The sequence below is a fragment of the Squalius cephalus genome (assembly GCF_949319135.1).
Source record: "Squalius cephalus genome assembly, chromosome: 5".
Classification (NCBI taxonomy): Eukaryota; Metazoa; Chordata; class Actinopteri; order Cypriniformes; family Leuciscidae; genus Squalius; species Squalius cephalus.
In genome coordinates, this window is record NC_137126.1 from 805,617 (window position 1) to 829,711 (window position 24,095).

The 24,095-nt window shown below is 38.8% G+C and overlaps 1 protein-coding gene across 1 annotated transcript; it reads right to left on the reverse strand.

The window, feature by feature from the left end:
• Positions 1-4,513: 4,513 nt before the first annotated feature.
• exosc2 (exosome component 2) lies at positions 4,514-23,179 on the reverse strand. Its single transcript, XM_079872063.1, has 9 exons — positions 22,968-23,179; positions 22,229-22,330; positions 20,165-20,210; positions 19,886-19,975; positions 19,078-19,143; positions 7,304-7,372; positions 6,778-6,954; positions 5,023-5,151; positions 4,514-4,922 (listed from the first exon to the last, which is right to left on the reverse strand). Exons 1-9 carry the CDS (start codon positions 23,168-23,170, stop codon positions 4,842-4,844), a joined length of 963 nt encoding a protein of 320 aa, XP_079728189.1. The 5' UTR covers positions 23,171-23,179; the 3' UTR covers positions 4,514-4,841.
• Between the last annotated feature and the right edge of the window lie 916 nt (positions 23,180-24,095).

The window sequence follows — 24,095 nt, forward strand, 5'->3', positions numbered from 1 at the left end:
AGCTGGAGAGCATGACATTATTTCCCTTGATCCTCTGCACGGCAAAACATTCAGTCAGGAAGAAAGCACGCTCATCTACGGGCTTGATAGTGCACTGTTCAGAGTTCAGAGACTGTGCTACATTTGAATAAGATTGTGGCCATTAACATGTGGGGTTTTTATGTGACTTGTTCATCTGACTTAGGATCTAATTATGTTTACAGATCACTTCTTTTGTAAAGTGTCAATGAAAATGATCATATAATACTCACGGCACGTTCTGGTTCTGCCCCATATTCCCCAGTTCTCCTGTGTGGTTGTGTTTGATGCAGTGCTGTAACTGAAGCATTGCACACATCACGTCTCCTGGGCCTGGGCATGAACACCGTGTCGACGATATTACAGTACCAATATTCATTTGAATAAATGACTGTAAAAGCACTGGAAATTGTTTTACTTTTTCACCACGGCAACAGCTGTGGTGTCTCCCCATACAGTAAAAATATATATTGGAATATATTTTAAAGTGTCAAAAATATATGTGGCATATATTCCAAATTCATTGAAATATATTTGCATTGTTGTTCACTTATATTTATCATTTTGAAATATATTCTGAAATATAACAAAAATATATGATGTTAAGTGTGAAATATATTTACATTTATAACATGTAATGTAAAATATATGACAAAATATATGGTCATAAAATGTTTAGCTTGCTAAAGAAGGGTCGAAAATGTATTTTGATCATAGTAATTCCTCTACCTTTTCCCCTATACACAACAGTAGGCTACCATATTTCACTACTGTATTATGACACACAGCTATAATAAATACTGTACTTACATTGAAAATGTGGTGTTTGTTTGTGAAAATGTTAACTTTTTAAATTTCAAAATATATTTCAAATTAAACAATTTGCAAAAGTTAAAACATATATGAACATATATGTTGTTAGTAAATATACTGACATATAAATACATTCACATATTTAACTAAAATATATTTATTGTGCCAATTTCGAATATTTGCATATATTCCAAAAATATATTTCAAATATATTTATTTTGTGTATGGGTCAGTCCTGATGGGAAGTTTATAAAGCTGATGTGTGGCTTACTACATGTATGTGAGCAAATGTGTTTGTAATGTCCACCGTTCCAGTGTTCACTGGGCTTCGTGACCGCAGGGCCGCTGATTTCACAGAGGAAAGTAAGATATGCGATGCAAAACCCCCGTGTTATTAAAAGTATTTATTTGTATCTTATTTGGTGTCTGCTGTTCCTGGAGGATTCCTCTTGAGGTTTCTTTGTTTTCTGCCTTTTTTTAATCCACATGTTTGAACTTTCACTAGTTTTTGCTGTGCTGTCACACCGAAGCCTCAACGAGCAGATGCTGAGCTCTTCTTCTTTTGGGTCTGAGAGAAGCTTTCAGAGAACTGCACTCGATCATGCAAAACCTGGGAAAGTCATGGAATGTTAACATAGCAATTTCCAGGCCTGTAAAAGTTTTGGAAAACTAAATAATAAAGTTTTGGAAGAGTCACGGAAAATTGTTTCAAAATATTTATAGAATAGAATATATAAGTGATAATATTGGTTAAACAACTCACAATACTTAACGTTCACTCGATCCATCTCACTGCGGTGCTCCGTTAGATTTGCTCCGGGTGTGTGTGTGTGTGTGTGTGTGTGGATGGGTTAAATGCAGAAAACTATAACTCCGAGTATGGGTCACCATCACGTGTCACTTCCACTTTTGCTCTTTCATTGTCTGCTCCCTTTCTAATATAATAATCTCCACTGTTTTTCGGGTGAATTCAAACAGGGACGTTATCTTGTTAATAATTGATGGTTATCCAATAAGATTAATGGTAAATAGAAGGCAATATGGCAAGCAGTTTTAACTTTTATTCATTTCCAGGATACTAATTCTTGATATCAACAATTCAATGTTTAGATAAAATGATAGTTATTGATATCAGGAATTAGATTTCTACTATAACAATGGCTATTTTTGATATCAGAAATTAAATTTTCACTAGTTAAAATGCTAATTCTTGATATCCACAATTTAATTTCAACTAGTAAAAACTATAATTCTTGATATCTGTAATTGTATTTTCACTATAGTGAAATGTCACCATAGGCTGCCATTCAAAATCCATTGTTGATATCAAGAATTGATTTCTTACTAGTTACAATTCCAATTTCACAGATCAGAAATACAATTCTTACTAGTAAACACCTTTATTTTTAATATCAAGAATTAAACTGTCACTAGTTGAAATGTCTATTCTTGATATCAACAATTGAATTGCTACTAGTAACAATGTTCATTTCTGATATCATGAATGTGATTGTTACTAGTAAGAAAGCCATTTTAGATTTCTGAAATAAAATTGATATCAGAAATACATTTTCAAATATCAAAAATGAAAAATTATACTAGTAGCAATTCAATTGTTGATATCAGTAATTCGCATTTTTACTAGTAACAATGTAATTGTTGATATAAAAATGATATTTCTACTAGTAAGAAATCAGTTCTTGATATCAACAATGGATTTCTAATGGCAGCGTATGGTGACATTTCACTAGTGAAAATACAATTACAGATATCAACAATCAAAAATTTAATTCTTGATATCAACAATTCATATCCTGGAACTGAATAAAAGTTAAAAGGGCTTGCCACGGGCAAAGCTGTTATAAAATCTTCTTAGTTAACAAATGTGCGACTCCAGAAGTGAGTCTCTGAGAGTGCCAGTGTGTCTGGACTCGTGTTGATGAGCGTCCGTCTGTGATAGAGTCAGACACACAGGGGTTAATCTGACCGGAGTACTGGCGTGTCCATGTTTATGTTGTATTATAGCTTGTCATTTAATTAGCTAAGATATACTGTGATTTTTGACATTTGAACATGACATTTTTATCTTACCATGTATATTTTGACTTGTATTCTCTGCTCTCCTGTTAGGGTTTTCGAGTGTTCGAGTTTACATGTGAGCGGCACAGGGCCTCATGGGTGTTTTACAGTAATCCTGCGTTTTCTAAAGCGGTATCAAGGCTAACACGACCTCAGGTGTGTTTCGGCTACAGCTGACGTGAGCTGGGGGAAGTGTGTAAAGGATGTTAATGTCTAACCACAGATGTATATGTACAAAAATCTAATTAATTTGTACAAACAGATATGTATATGTACAGATGTAAAGTTTCACCTATCTTTATCAGAACTAATTAAGTTCGTTTGATACCTAAATAAAAAGCAATGAAATAATTGTCTTGGCATGTTATTCATACACAAACAATGCTGGTATTTTAACCGTAACCCTTTTCATTATCAAATAAATCCATCATTTATTCATTTTAATAACATCTTGAGACTTGCTGAAAATATTCGACTTTTATTTAAATGTTAATAATTAATACTTGTAAATGTAAAGCAAATAACATTAAAATGAATACAAAATAACTTGAAACTAAGTTCGTTGACGTTGCAATGTGACAAGTTTAAAAGAAGTAACTGGATTATTGCTTGGAAATGTACATAATTAAACGTTTTCCAAAAAAATAACAATATTTATAACACTATATATTATTACCAAATATAAGTAATTAACGGATTCAAAGGTTTGTTTTGTATAAGTCATAAGTATGTTTTCAACCGCATTTCCTGTTTACTGTGGCGTCGACGTCATCACTGCCACTAACCAATGAGAAGCGTTGTGGGCGGGGCTGCGCGTGCCCGATCTGGAGAGCTCTTCCGCCAATCGCTTCAGTTCCTTTTTTCATTCTTATACTTTTTTATTTAATATTTTTTTTTATCTCTCTGCATCTCCCAGGCACGACATTTGTATTAATTTATATTGTAGTTGTTTTTTATCTTTATTTTCTATCTATTTCCTTGATTTACGTATTATAGTAACTTAATCATACATTGTTTAATTCATGCAATTAAACACATGTATGATAATGTCACTTTCATTTAAAAAGTTGTTTATTTCCTTGAACAAACTCAAAACTAATTTTTCAAAATAAAAGTAAGAAAGCTATAAAAACGTGTCAATATTTGTAAACATTTTGATGCTTTGATTGCTTATTACTTATTTTGGCTTGTTTGGTTTATATGTATATTATTTTTATTTCTTGTGTTTATTTTATTCTTTGTAAAGCACTTCGTCAACTTTGGTTGTATTTTAAATGTGCTCTAGAAATAAATGATTGATTGATTGATTGATTGATTGATTTTTTTTTACTTTATTTTTTTTAAATAAAATAATTACTAATATATAATATAATCAGTATATAATTTCAGTGCATGTGTTAGTATTATGATTATTGAAGCTCTGCCCTCTAGCGGCCTGATACTGACTGTCACTCTATTAAAGGGACAGTTCACCCAAAAATGAAAACATTTTGGACCCCATTGACTTCCATTGTATTCTTTTCCTACACTATTGAAGTCAGTGGGGTCCATCAACTGTGTTATTCAGCAGAACACAAAGAAACACAAACAGGGTTGGAACAACTTGAGGGTGAGTAAATGATGACAGAAGTTTTAATTTTGGGGTGTACTGTCCCTTTAACACAATATTACTTAACATTACAAACATTAAACGTTTCTAAACTATCTTAAGAAGTCAGGTGTTGGTTGGAACAGGGTTGGAACAACTTGAGGGTGAGTAAATGATGACAGTCATCCCAGGCACAATATTACTTAACATTTCTAAACTGGTACGAGATTAACTGGTGGTTTCAGATGCGTTTTTGCTTGTACGAGGAACAATAAAACTTGTTTTCTGTCAAATTCATTTATTTATGTATTATCTGTAGGGTTTGTGTGAAGCGGTGTGTGTGTTATCCCTCGTGCTCGACCAGGCGCTGCCGTGTCTCCAGAACGATCTCCTCCATGGTCTCCGGCTTCAGGATGTCTTTAATCTGCAGGGAAACACAGACGTGAGGCTTCACTCCTCATGAGCGTTCACACAGAGATGAAGGAGATGATGATGATACGCAGAGATGAAGGAGATGATGATACCTTGTGTGGAAGAGCTGCCTCGTAGCAGTAGAGCACGCTGGTGTCGTACAGCAGAACCTTATGAGTGGCGAGAGCCAGCAAGCAGTTCCTGAGCCGCGAGATCACCTCCCGATCCGACACCGACACCGGCTGGACAGAGACGCCACACATTATCACACAACAGAAGACAGACAGAAAATTCACTCATTCTTCACTGAATAACTTTTGTAACTATATTTGTAATGTATATTTTATAGGGCTGTGACAATAACGCGTTAATTTCGATTAATTAATCTGAGAAAAAATAACACGTTAAAAAAAATAACGCAGATTAATCCATTCCGTATTGACCTTTGAACCTGGAGCCGTTCTCGCCACCATTCGACTGTAAAATGAGGGAGGGAGACGAGAACGCGCTGGCGCTGCCCGGATCATTGATTGGGTGAATAAAGATTGTATATCGACGTTGAATCAATGTTGAATTATGCTTCGGTTTTGCAAATTGAATCAACGTTGATATCGTGACGTTGTTTCACCGTCTTACCTTTCATCATGGGATAATACAATTGTACATTCAATTACAACCTAGTTTGCAGTTGAAACATGAGTTATGACAATGCTGACTGAATTTGTGATTAACTGTACACTAAAATATTGTTAACTGTCAAATTACTTGCAGCAATGGCTTAATTAAACACATTTAATAAAAATATAACATGCTCAAGATTGTAAAACAAGTTTTATTCTGAAAAAACAAAAGTCTAAAAATACTTTCTAAAACAGATGAAAAACATCTCAAACTTTAAATTGCAGCATTTTCAGTTAAAAACCTGTAAAGCAAGTGTAAATAATGTTTATAATTTAATGTTTAATATTAAATGTATAATTTAATAATGTTCAATAATTTAATAATGTTCAATTGTATTGTATTGATTATTTGCTAGGCACAATTATTTCAATGCTCACCCTTTGAACATTTGAACATTATTTCAATAACATGTTCAACACAATTATTAATAATAATAATGTTCAATTATTTGAACAGTGAAAATAATAATAAAAGAGTTTTTGAACTTTAATGTCACTAATGCTGATTATTCATTGATTCATTTGAATTGAAATATTTAATACTTTCACAGCAAAGATTAGATTAATTAATCACAGAGTATGTAATTAATTAGATTAAAATTTTTAATTGATTGACAGCCCTAATTTATATGCAATTAAAATGCGATTAATTTCGATTAATTAATTACAAAGCCTCTAATTAATTAGATACATTTTTTTAATCGAGTCCCGGCCCTAATATTTTATTAATAAAGTGCAGAGTTATTTTACATTTGACTTCAGTTTCTGAACCTGAACTCTTGAAAATCTTAAAACACTGTTTATTTCAGTCGTATCTTTGTTCAGTTGTGTCTATTTGTTGCGATTGCTAAGTTTTTGTTTGTTCTTTTTTAATCACTGAGTGTTTACTTGTCTTTAATAATGTTTTAAGTTTATATTAGTTGGGCTAGTTGTTCTTCTATGGTGTTTTTAAACCGCAGGCAAACGCTCCTTGTGTGAGTGTTCTTTAGCCTGATGATGATGATTATTCAGATACAATTAAATGTTTGGCAATAAGACTAAATGTGAATGATATCCAAGGTTGTTGTTTTTTTTTACCTTATTGGAATCAAAATTAGGAACCGATAAGCAGAATCGAAATCGTTAAAACTCCACCGATGCCCGACCGCAGTGCTATGGCAGAGATATGGAGAGCTAAAGCAGTCTGACCTCCATGCTGGTGTAGAACCCTCCGGCCTCCTCGTCCTGCGTCTCCGGCGTGGGATAGAGCCACACGTATCCGTTGTTTCCCAGGATCACGGACGCGCCGCACGGCAGGTTGTGGAAGTGAGTCTTCTGTCTCTTCACCAGCGACGGGGAGACGAGCACCAGCACTCCCTGACCCAGCTGAAACGCAGTCAAACATCAGTGTCAGCGTTCCTGAACTCCTCAAACACCTCCTCCCTTCCGGGAACGAACACGTCACAATATTCCTCATTATAATAATTCATGCGCAGAATAAAGGGGCGGGGCCTGGTTGAGTTAGTCAGTAGTGTGTTAAACTGGCGGTTATGGTAAGGGGCGGGACATTTCCCAAACACACCGCTCCAGCCGACCAATCAGAGCTCAGTGTGCTTTTCAGGAGGAGGGGCTTCATAGAGACAGGAAGTAAACAGAGCATTACTGACAGACTGGGAAGAGAGGAGCCGCAACAATGGAGAATATGAGGAGAATATAACTTTGTCTTGTTTCTCACCTTCCCGTACTTTAAGCTGCGTGTGTGCAGAGAGAGAGCGCCGTCCGAGAAGATCGACTGAACCTCTGCCTTTGAAGGGTTAAAGAACACAGCAGGAAATAACAACAGTGAACTGATGAACACCTGAACTGATGAACACCTGAACTGATGACTGATGAACACCTGAACTGATGAACTGATGAACACCTGAACTGATGAACACCTCGAACTGATGACTGATGAACACCTGAACTGATGAACACCTGAACTGATGAACACCTGAACTGATGAACACCTCGAACTGATGACTGATGAACACCTGAACTGATGACTGATGAACACCTGAACTGATGAACACCTGAACTGATGAACACCTCGAACTGATGACTGATGAACACCTGAACTGATGACTGATGAACACCTCGAACTGATGAACACCTGAACTGATGACTGATGAACACCTCGAACTGATGAACACCTCGAACTGATGAACACATGAACTGATGAACACCTGAACTGATGACTGATGAACACCTGAACTGATGAACACCTGAACTGATGACTGATGAACACCTGAACTGATGAACACCTGAACTGATGACTGATGAACACCTCGAACTGATGAACACCTGAACTGATGAACACCTGAACTGATGACTGATGAACACCTCGAACTGATGAACACCTGAACTGATGACTGATGAACACCTGAACTGATGACTGATGAACACCTGAACTGATGACTGATGAACACCTGAACTGATGACTGATGAACACCTGAACTGATGACTGATGAACACCTGAACTGATGAACACCTCGAACTGATGACTGATGAACACCTGAACTGATGACTGATGAACACCTGAACTGATGACTGATGAACACCTGAACTGATGACTGATGAACACCTCGAACTGATGAACACCTGAACTGATGAACACCTCGAACTGATGACTGATGAACACCTCGAACTGATGACTGATGAACACCTGAACTGATGAACACCTGAACTGATGAACACCTCGAACTGATGACTGATGAACACCTCGAACTGATGAACACCTCGAACTGATGACTGATGAACACCTCGAACTGATGACTGATGAACACCTGAACTGATGAACACCTCGAACTGATGACTGATGAACACCTGAACTGATGAACACCTGAACTGATGAACACCTGAACTGATGAACACCTGAACTGATGAACACCTGAACTGATGAACACCTGAACTGATGACTGATGAACACCTGAACTGATGAACACCTCGAACTGATGACTGATGAACACCTGAACTGATGACTGATGAACACCTGAACTGATGACTGATGAACACCTGAACTGATGACTGATGAACACCTCGAACTGATGAACACCTGAACTGATGAACACCTCGAACTGATGACTGATGAACACCTCGAACTGATGACTGATGAACACCTGAACTGATGAACACCTGAACTGATGAACACCTCGAACTGATGACTGATGAACACCTGAACTGATGAACACCTCGAACTGATGACTGATGAACACCTCGAACTGATGACTGATGAACACCTCGAACTGATGACTGATGAACACCTGAACTGATGAACACCTGAACTGATGAACACCTGAACTGATGAACACCTGAACTGATGAACACCTGAACTGATGAACACCTGAACTGATGACTGATGAACACCTGAACTGATGACTGATGAACACCTGAACTGATGAACACCTCGAACTGATGACTGATGAACACCTGAACTGATGACTGATGAACACCTGAACTGATGAACACCTCGAACTGATGACTGATGAACACCTGAACTGATGACTGATGAACACCTGAACTGATGAACACCTCGAACTGATGACTGATGAACACCTGAACTGATGACTGATGAACACCTGAACTGATGACTGATGAACACCTGAACTGATGACTGATGAACACCTGAACTGATGAACACCTCGAACTGATGACTGATGAACACCTGAACTGATGACTGATGAACACCTGAACTGATGACTGATGAACACCTGAACTGATGAACACCTCGAACTGATGACTGATGAACACCTGAACTGATGACTGATGAACACCTGAACTGATGACTGATGAACACCTGAACTGATGAACACCTCGAACTGATGACTGATGAACACCTGAACTGATGAACACCTCGAACTGATGACTGATGAACACCTGAACTGATGACTGATGAACACCTGAACTGATGACTGATGAACACCTGAACTGATGAACACCTCGAACTGATGACTGATGAACACCTGAACTGATGACTGATGAACACCTGAACTGATGACTGATGAACACCTCGAACTGATGACTGATGAACACCTGAACTGATGACTGATGAACACCTGAACTGATGACTGATGAACACCTGAACTGATGACTGATGAACACCTGAACTGATGAACACCTCGAACTGATGACTGATGAACACCTGAACTGATGACTGATGAACACCTGAACTGATGAACACCTGAACTGATGAACACCTCGAACTGATGACTGATGAACACCTGAACTGATGACTGATGAACACCTGAACTGATGAACACCTCGAACTGATGACTGATGAACACCTGAACTGATGACTGATGAACACCTGAACTGATGAACACCTGAACTGATGAACACCTCGAACTGATGACTGATGAACACCTGAACTGATGACTGATGAACACCTGAACTGATGAACACCTGAACTGATGAACACCTCGAACTGATGACTGATGAACACCTGAACTGATGAACACCTGAACTGATGAACACCTGAACTGATGAACACCTCGAACTGATGACTGATGAACACCTGAACTGATGAACACCTGAACTGATGACTGATGAACACCTGAACTGATGACTGATGAACACCTGAACTGATGACTGATGAACACCTGAACTGATGAACACCTCGAACTGATGACTGATGAACACCTGAACTGATGACTGATGAACACCTCGAACTGATGACTGATGAACACCTGAACTGATGACTGATGAACACCTGAACTGATGAACACCTGAACTGATGAACACCTCGAACTGATGACTGATGAACACCTGAACTGATGAACACCTGAACTGATGACTGATGAACACCTGAACTGATGACTGATGAACACCTGAACTGATGACTGATGAACACCTGAACTGATGACTGATGAACACCTCGAACTGATGACTGATGAACACCTGAACTGATGAACACCTCGAACTGATGACTGATGAACACCTGAACTGATGACTGATGAACACCTCGAACTGATGAACACCTGAACTGATGAACACCTCGAACTGATGAACACCTGAACTGATGAACACCTCGAACTGATGAACACCTCGAACTGATGAACACCTCGAACTGATGAACACCTGAACTGATGAACACCTCGAACTGATGACTGATGAACACCTGAACTGATGAACACCTGAACTGATGACTGATGAACACCTGAACTGATGACTGATGAACACCTCGAACTGATGAACACCTGAACTGATGAACACCTCGAACTGATGAACACCTGAACTGATGAACACCTCGAACTGATGAACACCTGAACTGATGAACACCTCGAACTGATGAACACCTGAACTGATGAACACCTCGAACTGATGAACACCTCGAACTGATGAACACCTCGAACTGATGAACACCTCGAACTGATGAACACCTGAACTGATGAACACCTGAACTGATGAACACCTGAACTGATGAACACCTCGAACTGATGACTGATGAACACCTGAACTGATGAACACCTGAACTGATGACTGATGAACACCTGAACTGATGAACACCTCGAACTGATGACTGATGAACACCTGAACTGATGACTGATGAACACCTCGAACTGATGAACACCTGAACTGATGACTGATGAACACCTGAACTGATGAACACCTGAACTGATGAACACCTCGAACTGATGAACACCTGAACTGATGAACACCTGAAATGATGAACACCTGAAATGATGAACACCTGAACTGATGAACACCTCGAACTGATGAACACCTGAACTGATGAACACCTGAACTGATGACTGATGAACACCTGAACTGATGAACACCTGAACTGATGACTGATGAACACCTGAACTGATGACTGATGAACACCTGAACTGATGAACACCTCGAACTGATGACTGATGAACACCTGAACTGATGAACACCTGAACTGATGACTGATGAACACCTGAACTGATGACTGATGAACACCTGAACTGATGACTGATGAACACCTGAACTGATGAACACCTCGAACTGATGACTGATGAACACCTGAACTGATGACTGATGAACACCTGAACTGATGACTGATGAACACCTGAACTGATGAACACCTCGAACTGATGACTGATGAACACCTGAACTGATGACTGATGAACACCTGAACTGATGAACACCTGAACTGATGAACACCTCGAACTGATGACTGATGAACACCTGAACTGATGACTGATGAACACCTGAACTGATGAACACCTGAACTGATGACTGATGAACACCTCGAACTGATGACTGATGAACACCTGAACTGATGAACACCTGAACTGATGAACACCTCGAACTGATGAACACCTGAACTGATGAACACCTGAACTGATGAACACCTGAACTGATGAACACCTGAACTGATGAACACCTGAACTGATGACTGATGAACACCTGAACTGATGAACACCTGAACTGATGAACACCTGAACTGATGAACACCTGAACTGATGACTGATGAACACCTGAACTGATGAACACCTCGAACTGATGAACACCTGAACTGATGAACACCTCGAACTGATGAACACCTCGAACTGATGAACACCTCGAACTGATGAACACCTGAACTGATGAACACCTCGAACTGATGACTGATGAACACCTGAACTGATGAACACCTGAACTGATGACTGATGAACACCTGAACTGATGACTGATGAACACCTCGAACTGATGAACACCTGAACTGATGAACACCTCGAACTGATGAACACCTGAACTGATGAACACCTCGAACTGATGAACACCTGAACTGATGAACACCTCGAACTGATGAACACCTGAACTGATGAACACCTCGAACTGATGAACACCTCGAACTGATGAACACCTCGAACTGATGAACACCTCGAACTGATGAACACCTGAACTGATGAACACCTGAACTGATGAACACCTGAACTGATGAACACCTCGAACTGATGACTGATGAACACCTGAACTGATGAACACCTGAACTGATGACTGATGAACACCTGAACTGATGAACACCTCGAACTGATGACTGATGAACACCTGAACTGATGACTGATGAACACCTCGAACTGATGAACACCTGAACTGATGACTGATGAACACCTGAACTGATGAACACCTGAACTGATGAACACCTCGAACTGATGAACACCTGAACTGATGAACACCTGAAATGATGAACACCTGAACTGATGAACACCTCGAACTGATGAACACCTGAACTGATGAACACCTGAACTGATGACTGATGAACACCTGAACTGATGAACACCTGAACTGATGACTGATGAACACCTGAACTGATGACTGATGAACACCTGAACTGATGAACACCTCGAACTGATGACTGATGAACACCTGAACTGATGAACACCTGAACTGATGACTGATGAACACCTGAACTGATGACTGATGAACACCTGAACTGATGACTGATGAACACCTGAACTGATGAACACCTCGAACTGATGACTGATGAACACCTGAACTGATGACTGATGAACACCTGAACTGATGACTGATGAACACCTGAACTGATGAACACCTCGAACTGATGACTGATGAACACCTGAACTGATGACTGATGAACACCTGAACTGATGAACACCTGAACTGATGAACACCTCGAACTGATGACTGATGAACACCTGAACTGATGACTGATGAACACCTGAACTGATGAACACCTGAACTGATGACTGATGAACACCTCGAACTGATGACTGATGAACACCTGAACTGATGAACACCTGAACTGATGAACACCTCGAACTGATGAACACCTGAACTGATGAACACCTGAACTGATGAACACCTGAACTGATGAACACCTGAACTGATGAACACCTGAACTGATGACTGATGAACACCTGAACTGATGAACACCTGAACTGATGAACACCTGAACTGATGAACACCTGAACTGATGACTGATGAACACCTGAACTGATGACTGATGAACACCTGAACTGATGACTGATGAACACCTGAACTGATGACTGATGAACACCTGAACTGATGACTGATGAACACCTGAACTGATGACTGATGAACACCTGAACTGATGACTGATGAACACCTGAACTGATGAACACCTCGAACTGATGACTGATGAACACCTGAACTGATGAACACCTCGAACTGATGAACACCTCGAACTGATGACTGATGAACACCTGAACTGATGAACACCTGAACTGATGACTGATGAACACCTGAACTGATGAACACCTCGAACTGATGACTGATGAACACCTGAACTGATGAACACCTGAACTGATGACTGATGAACACCTCGAACTGATGACTGATGAACACCTCGAACTGATGACTGATGAACACCTGAACTGATGAACACCTGAACTGATGACTGATGAACACCTCGAACTGATGACTGATGAACACCTCGAACTGATGACTGATGAACACCTGAACTGATGAACACCTCGAACTGATGACTGATGAACACCTGAACTGATGACTGATGAACACCTGAACTGATGAACACCTCGAACTGATGACTGATGAACACCTGAACTGATGAACACCTGAACTGATGAACACCTGAACTGATGAACACCTCGAACTGATGACTGATGAACACCTGAACTGATGACTGATGAACACCTGAACTGATGACTGATGAACACCTGAAATGATGACTGATGAACACCTGAACTGATGACTGATGAACACCTGAACTGATGAACACCTCGAACTGATGAACACCTGAACTGATGACTGATGAACACCTCGAACTGATGAAGACCTGAACTGATGACTGATGAACACCTGAACTGATGAACACCTCGAACTGATGAACACCTATGACTGATGAACACCTGAACTGATGAACACCTGAACTGATGAACACCTCGAACTGATGAACACCTGAACTGATGACTGATGAACACCTGAACTGATGACTGATGAACACCTGAACTGATGACTGATGAACACCTGAACTGATGACTGATGAACACCTGAACTGATGACTGATGAACACCTCGAACTGATGAACACCTGAACTGATGAACACCTGAACTGATGAACACCTCGAACTGATGAACACCTCGAACTGATGACTGATGAACACCTGAACTGATGAACACCTCGAACTGATGAACACCTGAACTGATGAACACCTGAACTGATGACTGATGAACACCTGAACTGATGAACACCTGAACTGATGAACACCTGAACTGATGAACACCTCGAACTGATGAACACCTGAACTGATGACTGATGAACACCTGAACTGATGACTGATGAACACCTGAACTGATGACTGATGAACACCTGAACTGATGAACACCTGAACTGATGAACACCTGAACTGATGAACACCTGAACTGATGAACACCTGAACTGATGAACACCTCGAACTGATGAACACCTGAACTGATGAACACCTCGAACTGATGAACACCTGAACTGATGAACACCTGAACTGATGACTGATGAACACCTGAACTGATGACTGATGAACACCTGAACTGATGACTGATGAACACCTGAACTGATGACTGATGAACACCTGAACTGATGAACACCTGAACTGATGAACACCTGAACTGATGAACACCTGAACTGATGACTGATGAACACCTCGAACACCTGAACTGATGAACACCTGAACTGATGAACACCTCGAACTGATGAACACCTCGAACTGATGAACACCTGAACTGATGAATGACTGATGAACACCTCGAACACCTGAACTGATGAACACCTGAACTGATGAACACCTGAACTGATGACTGATGAACACCTGAACTGATGACTGATGAACACCTGAACTGATGACTGATGAACACCTGAACTGATGAACACCTGAACTGATGACTGATGAACACCTGAACTGATGACTGATGAACACCTGAACTGATGACTGATGAACACCTGAACTGATGACTGATGAACACCTGAACTGATGACTGATGAACACCTGAACTGATGAACACCTCGAACTGATGAACACCTGAACTGATGACTGATGAACACCTGAACTGATGACTGATGAACACCTGAACTGATGACTGATGAACACCTGAACTGATGACTGATGAACACCTGAACTGATGACTGATGAACACCTGAACTGATGACTGATGAACACCTGAACTGATGAACACCTGAACTGATGAACACCTGAACTGATGAACACCTGAACTGATGACTGATGAACACCTGAACTGATGACTGATGAACACCTCGAACTGATGAACACCTGAACTGATGACTGATGAACACCTGAACTGATGACTGATGAACACCTGAACTGATGACTGATGAACACCTGAACTGATGAACACCTGAACTGATGAACACCTGAACTGATGAACACCTGAACTGATGAACACCTGAACTGATGACTGATGAACACCTGAACTGATGAACACCTGAACTGATGACTGATGAACACCTCGAACACCTGAACTGATGAACACCTGAACTGATGACTGATGAACACCTGAACTGATGAACACCTGAACTGATGACTGATGAACACCTCGAACACCTGAACTGATGAACACCTGAACTGATGAACACCTGAACTGATGAACACCTGAACTGATGAACACCTGAACTGATGACTGATGAACACCTCGAACACCTGAACACCTGAACTGATGAACACCTGAACTGATGAAGTCAGAAGCTTGTCTAGCCCTTAATCACTCTTTGGGGTCAATATGACCCCAATGGACTTTTCCTTCATTTTTTAAAAATGTTACCTTCATCTCAGGGGCATGAAACTCTGTGACTTTTCCTAAATAATCTATCTAAACATGCACAAAAAAACTGGGCTTGATTTGGTTGTTCTAAAGGTGTGTAAAAAAAAATTTACCTTTTAAGGTCCTTGGGGTCAAAATGACCCCACATTGAAAATGAATGGGAAAATGAAAAAAATGACTTTTTTTTATTTTGTTTGTCAAAAAAATTAAATTAAATCCATTATAAATCTGAAAATTTCTACATATAAACCAAGGTCTGGTCCTAGAGCATAAATAAAAAGTAGAACGAACTTTCTATCTCATACACACACGCACACACACACACACAAACACATAAACAAACACACAAATGTATGTGTTTGCAACAGAGAGCATTTTTACAGAAATTGGCAAATAAAATAAACAAAACTGGCATAAATCTAAAAAAATGTACATTTAAATCAAGGTCTGGTCCTAGAGCATAAACCCAAAGTGGAACGAACTTTCTATCTCATACACACACACACACAAACACACACAAACACACACAAACACACACATGTATGTCACTGCAACAGAGAGCATTTTTATAGAAATTGGCAAATAAAATAAATAAAACTGGCATAAATCTAAAAAAAATTTACATTTAAATCAAGGTCTGGTCCTAGAGCATAAACCCAAAGTGGAACAAACTTTCTATCTCATACACACACACACACAAACACACACAAACACACACGTGTATGTCCCTGCAACAGAGAGCATTTTTATAGAAATTGGCAAATAAAATAAACAAAACTGGCATAAATCTAAAAAAAATTACATTTAAATCAAGGTCTGGTCCTAGAGCATAAACCCAAAGTGGAACGAACTTTCTATCTCATACACACACTCACACAAACACACACAAACACACACATGTATGTCACTGCAACAGAGCATTTTTATAGAAATTGGCAAATAAAATCAACTAAACTGGCATAAATCTGAAAAATGTCACAGATGCAACATGGAACAAGCTTGTACACACACACACACACACACACACACACACACACACACACACACACACACACACACACACACACCACAGTCATGTCATAGTGGTGACTTGTAATGGTTCTGCAAATGTATGTATAATAATTTGCAAAAGCAAGATAATTCAAAATATATCAGAAAACAACAAATTCTAACTCTGACAAAAATACAGATTTTTTATGTATTTCAAAATGTTTAAATAAATATTCACAAAATATATATCATAAAGTTGTGAGGAGAAGTTGAAGCATCAAGAACAATGAAGTGAAAATGAATGAGTCTCTATGGCCCTCTATTGGATATATGTGGTCATTGCAATTTCTTTCTTTAATTATAATTTCTAAAGTTTTTCCACAAACCAGCAGATGTCAGTATTCTATCCCTAACACATAGAGCAATGTCCAAAAACTATTTAGATTTAATTAAGATCATCATTTAAGTGATTTTTTCTTTAAAAAATCATTTTTTATGAGACAATTTATGGCCTAGTTATGTAATTGTGCAGTAAATAGGTAAAAAAATTCAAAATTTCCACAAAAACACAGCATAAATGTATAGTTGAGAAGTAAATAAAAAAAATGATATATAGTTTCCATATAAAAAATGTATATTTCCTTATGCAATCGCTCTTTAAAAGTTTGGGGTCAAAATGACCCCAAAGACCTTAAGTGTTGTCCTTTTTTAGGAGTGATTAAGGGCTAGAGGAACAATGTGAACTGAACGGATCATGATGAAATCAAAAGGAGTTTATTACATTTTGATCAAAGACTATGACAAAATTGTATTGCTTTGGAATCAGTGTTATTTCAATTATTTATATACTATTATAGTATTTATTCATATTTTGAATTAGCTTGATTTCCATATTTTCAGTTTAGCTTTAATTCTAGCTCAAGTTTTTTTGTTGCATGCATTTGAAATTTTTAATACTTTTGTATATTTCTGTTTAGCTTTATTTTCATTTCAGTATTAGATCTAATATTTTTTGCTATGTGCTTTTGTAAAAAAAAATTAATATACCTATTTAGACTTATTTCAATTTTAGTATTTTTATGCACTTTGTAAATTTTTACAATTCATTTTATATTTATATTTAACTATTTTTATTTAAGTTTTAGTAATTTTGTTATGCGCTTTTTGTTAGTTTTGTTATTTGATATTTCTGTTCAGCTTAAGACTTTAGTATAAGTTTTCATCTAATAATGATATTGTACGTAGAGCTGCACGATTCTGGAGAAACTGAGAATCACGATTTTGTTGTTTCAAATACAGATCCCGATTCTGAACAGACAACTAAACAAAACATGTAATTTACTAGACACTCTGACAGAATGTTAATTGCTGCAGTCAGTTTTAAAAAAACGTAATTAATTTGAATTATTAAAAAAAAAAAAAGGTTGAGTGAATGATTCAATGACTCACTCATAAATACTTCTCTCGTTTCATTACTGGATGAATCAGTGTTTTTGAACGAATCTCTTGAGTGAATGATTCAATGACTCACTAAAGTAAACAGAAACAGTGTTTTAAAGGTGATTTGCTCTATTTTGATCACTATTGTAAACATCTGAGTTTATATCTGAACTATAAACTTTTATCCCAGTACTTCTGTGATAATTGAGTTATCGTAAGATAGAAATAATGATAATGTGTGGCTGAAAAGACTTTCATAATGCCAATCAAGTCAGTAAATGTGGATGTCATGTTGTCTGTGGATGATGATGATGATGATGATAATGATGAAGGATACGCTGATGAGATCTCCTTCCTGAAGATAATCTCTCATGGCCAGCTCATCCTGCGTCGATCGCCGTCTCTGACACACACACGCAACAAACATCCACACACTTTACTGCACCGATATAAGCTCATAAAAAAATGCATTATATTTGATGTGCATTATACATTAAACATTTAATAATTTAATAACAAATGATTGTTTGCGACGGAAGCGAATCAATCAAAACTAACTTTAGCTGGAAATTAACTTTATTAAAGAACCGCTATAAAGCCAAAACAATCTCTGTTACCTTAAATTATACGTTTATCTCTGTAAAGCTGCTTTGAAACAATCTACATCGTTAAAAGCGCTATATAAACGAAGATGACTTGACTTGACTACAGTGGGGAGAACAAGTATTTGATACACTGCTGATTTTGCAGGTTTTCCCACTTACAAAGCATGCAGAAGTCTGTCATTTTTATCACAGGTACTCTTCAACTGTGAGTGACGGAATCTAAAACAAAAATCCAGAAAATCACATTGTATGATTTTTAAATAATCAATTTGCATTTTATTGCATGACATAAGTCTTTGATCAGCTACCAACCAGTAAGAATTCCGGCTCTCACAGACCTGTAAGTTTTTCTTTAAGAAGCCCTCCTGTTATCCACTCATTACCTGTATTAACTGCACCTGTTTGAACTCGCTAAAAATGACAGACTTCTACATGCTTTGTAAGTGGGAAAACCTGCAAAATCGGCAGTGTATCAAATACTTGTTCTCCCCACTGTATATCATGTCATTATATTTGATGCATTATGAAGGAGTTTCTCACCAGCTCTCCTCCGGGCAGATTGACCGACGACAGCAGCAACACTGAATCCAGACGCGAATTTGTTTCGACTTTCCACCGTTTCTGCTGCACCTGTTGTTATAGAGACACACGTAATGATCAGAGACACACACGTGATCAGACACACACGTGATCAGACACACACACACGTGACCAGACACACACACACGTGACCAGACACACACACACGTGATCAGACACACACACACACGTGATCAGAGCTTCAGAGACGACCATCACACATCCATCATAAACACAAACCTCAGTGATTCTTCCCACAACCACGTCACCGACCTCACCGTTATACCTGTGGGAGAGAGAGAAGAGTGTGTGAGAGAGAGAGAGAGAGAGAGAGAGAGAGAGAGAGAGAGAGAGAGAGAGAGAGAGAGAGAGAGAGAGAGAGAGAGAGAGAGAGAGAGAGAAGAGTGTGTGAGAGAGAGAGTGTAGCAAGTATAAACGCATCAGAGACTCTTATTTCACACTAATAGCACAGATTTTACCCCAATTCCAGCAAGCGAGCCTCACAGACAAACTGTCTTATATTCTGGGAGAGAAAGAAGAGTGTGTTCTCCTGGCAGCGCAGTGTGTGTCTTCCTGCCATCATATGAGGGACAAGGGCTGAACCCTCTTCCCTTAAACTGCTCTCTGTACTTATTTTTGTTACCATATATACTGTATTTTTTTTTTTTTTTTCATTGTGATATATTTATGCATAATATGGAAAGGTTTTTTTTTTTTACAAATTTTATTGTTCACTTTTATTTATCTACCTGTACGTATATGTTTGTATATGTCTATTGCTTTGGCAATATTGTGCTATTTTACACAGTCATGCCAATAAAGCTCAATTGAATTGAATTGAATTGAATTGAATTGAATTGAATTGAATTGAATTGAATTGAATTGAATTGAATTGAATTGAATTGAATTGAATTGAATTGGAGTGAGTGAGTGAGTGAGTGAAAGAGGAAGTGAGTGAGTGAGTGAGTGAGTGAGTGAGTGAGTGAGTGAGTGAGTGAGTGAGTGAGTGAAAGAGGAAGTGAGTGAGTGAGTGAGTGAAAGAGGAAGTGAGTGAGTGTGTGAGTGAGTGAGTGAGTGAGTGAGTGAGTGAAAGAGGAAGTGAGTGAGTGAGTGAGTGAGTGAGTGAGTGAAAGAGGAAGTGAGTGAGTGTGTGAGTGAGTGAGTGAGTGAGTGAGTGAGGAGGTGAGTGAGTGAGTGAGTGAGTGAAAGAGGAAGTGAGTGAGTGAGTGAGTGAGTGAGTGAAAGAGGAAGTGAGTGAGTGAGTGAGTGAGTGAGTGAGTGAGTGAAAGAGGAAGTGAGTGAGTGAGTGAGTGAGTGAGTGAAAGAGGAAGTGAGTGAGTGAGTGAGTGAGTGAGAGAGTGAGAGAGTGAGTGAAAGAGGAAGTGAGTGAGTGAGTGAGTGAGTGAGTGAGTGAGTGAGTGAGTGAGTGAGTGAAAGAGGAAGTGAGTGAGTAAGTGAGTGAGTGAGTATGTAAATAAGTCAGTGAGTCAGTGAGTGAGTGAGTGAGTGAAAGAGGAAGTGAGTGAGTGAGTGAGTGAGTGAGTATGTAAATAAGTCAGTGAGTCAGTGAGTGAGTGAGTGAGTATGTAAATAAGTCAGTGAGTCAGTGAGTGAGTGAGTGAGTGAGTGAGTGAGTGAGTGAAAGAGGAAGTGAGTGAGTGAGTGAGTGAGTGAGTGAGTGAAAGAGGAAGTGAGTGAGTGAGTGAGTGAGTGAGTGAGTGAGTGAGTGAGTGAGTGAGTGAGTGAGTGAAAGAGGAAGTGAGTGAGTGAGTGAGTGAGTATGTAAATAAGTCAGTGAGTCAGTGAGTGAGTATGTAAATAAGTCAGTGAGTCAGTGAGTGAGTGAGTGAGTGAGTGAGTGAAAGAGGAAGTGAGTGAGTGAGTGAGTGAGTGAGTGAGTGAAAGAGGAAGTGAGTGAGTGAGTGAGTGAGTGAGTGAGTGAGTGAGTGAGTGAGTGAAAGAGGAAGTGAGTGAGTGAGTGAGTGAGTATGTAAATAAGTCAGTGAGTGAGTGAGTGAGTGAGTGAGTGAGTGAAAGAGGAAGTGAGTGAGTGAGTGAGTGAGTGAGTGAGTGAGTGAGTGAGTGAGTGAGTGAGTGAGTGAGAGAGTGAGTGAGAGAGTGTGTGTGTGTGTGAGTGAGTGAGTGAGTGAGTGAGTGAGTGAGTGAGTGAGTGAGTGAGTGAAAGAGGAAGTGAGTGAGTGAGTGAGTGAGTGAGTGAGTGAGTGAGTGAAAGAGGAAGTGAGTGAGTGAGTGAGTGAGTGAGTGAGTGAGTGAGTGAGTGAGTGAGTGAGTGAGTGAGTTCACCTGGTCTTCAGCGGCTTCACACAGATGAGTTTATTGACCCGCTCCACCTGTCCAGCCACTGACGCCGTGAGCCGATCTTCATCCATGTACGTGCCATGACCCCTGAGGATGAGGAGTCACACACACACACTGAGGATGAGGAGTCACACACACACACACACTGAGGATGAGGAGTCACACACACTGAGGATGAGGAGTCAATCACACACATACACACACTGAGGATGAGGAGTCACAATCACACACACACACTAAGGATGAGGAGTCACAATCACACACACACTCTCACACACACACACACACACACTCTCTCTCTCTCTCTCTCTCTCTCTCACACACACACACACTCACACACTCACACACACACTCTCTCTCTCTCTCTCTCTCTCTCTCTCTCTCACACACACACACACACTCTGATAATATCAACAGACTGATGGACGAATGTTCAAGCCAGTCTGGAAGAACATTTCTGCCACTTTGCTATTGCAAATAATAATAATGACGATATAAAAAGTCAATTATGAGAGAAAATCATAACGTCCATGTGGTAAATGCTACTTAACATGTAATAATTTCGACTTTAGCTCATAATTATGACTTGGAATGAAAAGCAGGAATACTGATATTAACAATTCAAGTTTTCACTCTTTAGTTTACACTATTTTCAAGGCCTTTTAAACGTCCCTGATGTTTACAGATCAGATCCAGCCCGGTTCCGTTTCCGGTTCGTGTTTACCTCATGAAGCCCGTGTCAGATGTGATCACATCTCCAGGAACCACCAGGTGTTTGTCGTCCCGGTGAGACTGTGATGTTGTGGGAGAAACATGTTTGTGCAGCGCTGGAAGCCTCATCTCCACCGCCATGCTTACACACACACACACACACACACACACCGACCGGAACCGCGCACAGTGGCAGAAAGCGCGCGCCGATTTCATAATAAAAGTTCGACTGTATTCATTTAAAAGTCGTCATGACGCCGACATTTGACACTGAATTATTAATTAGTTAAATATCACATTTTAATTTTGTGTTGTAAAACTTGGCAACTTTTATTTTGTAATAGGATGAGTGTCCGCTAGAGGAAAGCATTGATTTTATTATGAGAGTTTGTGCGAATTAAAATAAATAGTGTAAATAAATAAATAAATAAAGTTTAAATAAGTTCACAATGTTACGCATACAAAACACAATGCATTAAAAAGTAGCATTTCTTAAGTTAAAAAAGTTATTTTGTTGAATACAATTACAATTACTAATAAATTAATAAATACATTGTACATACATAACGTATTTAACATAACGACATTTGGCATTGAATTATTAACTAGTTAAATAACAAAAGAATTTTGCTAAATGACTTTTTAAACGTGTGTTGTAAAACTTGTGAACTTTTATTTTGTAGTAAGATGAGTGCCCGCTAGAGGGAAGCATTGATTTTATGATGAGAGGTTGAGCGAATTAAAATAAATGTGTAAATAAATGTGTAAATAAATAAATAAATAAATAAATAAATAAATAAATACATCCATTTTTTGTAATAAGATGAGTGCCCGCTAGAGGGAAGCATTGATTTTATTATGAGAGGTTGAGCGAATTAAAATAAATAAGTGTAAATAAATACACAACACAATACATAAAGTGCATTCATCCACTCAAAACTGGCTCTTTTATCGAATACAATTACTAATAAATGTATTAACACATTTTACTTTTTTAATTAACAAAAAAGAATATGTTAAAAAAATACAACAGTATACAAAAAAAAAAATGTAAGAGTTGCACACTAGTGGACTTCATGTAGCTCTACATAAAGACATTGAAACGTTTACACATTTTCAAAGTTTTAACTGCTTTTTGCAT

Bases quoted from the DNA above. Each gene is read 5' to 3' on its own strand.
- exosc2 (XM_079872063.1), bottom strand. From the start codon at position 23,170: ATGAAATCGGCGCGCGCTTTCTGCCACTGTGCGCGGTTCCGGTCGGTG. The intron at 20,211-22,228 runs GTGAACTCACTC...TCTCTCCCACAG, and splicing joins GTGAAGCCGCTGAAGACCAG to GTATAACGGTGAGGTCGGTG. The intron at 6,955-7,303 runs GTGAGAAACAAG...ACTGCGTTTCAG, and splicing joins GCAGCTTAAAGTACGGGAAG to CTGGGTCAGGGAGTGCTGGT.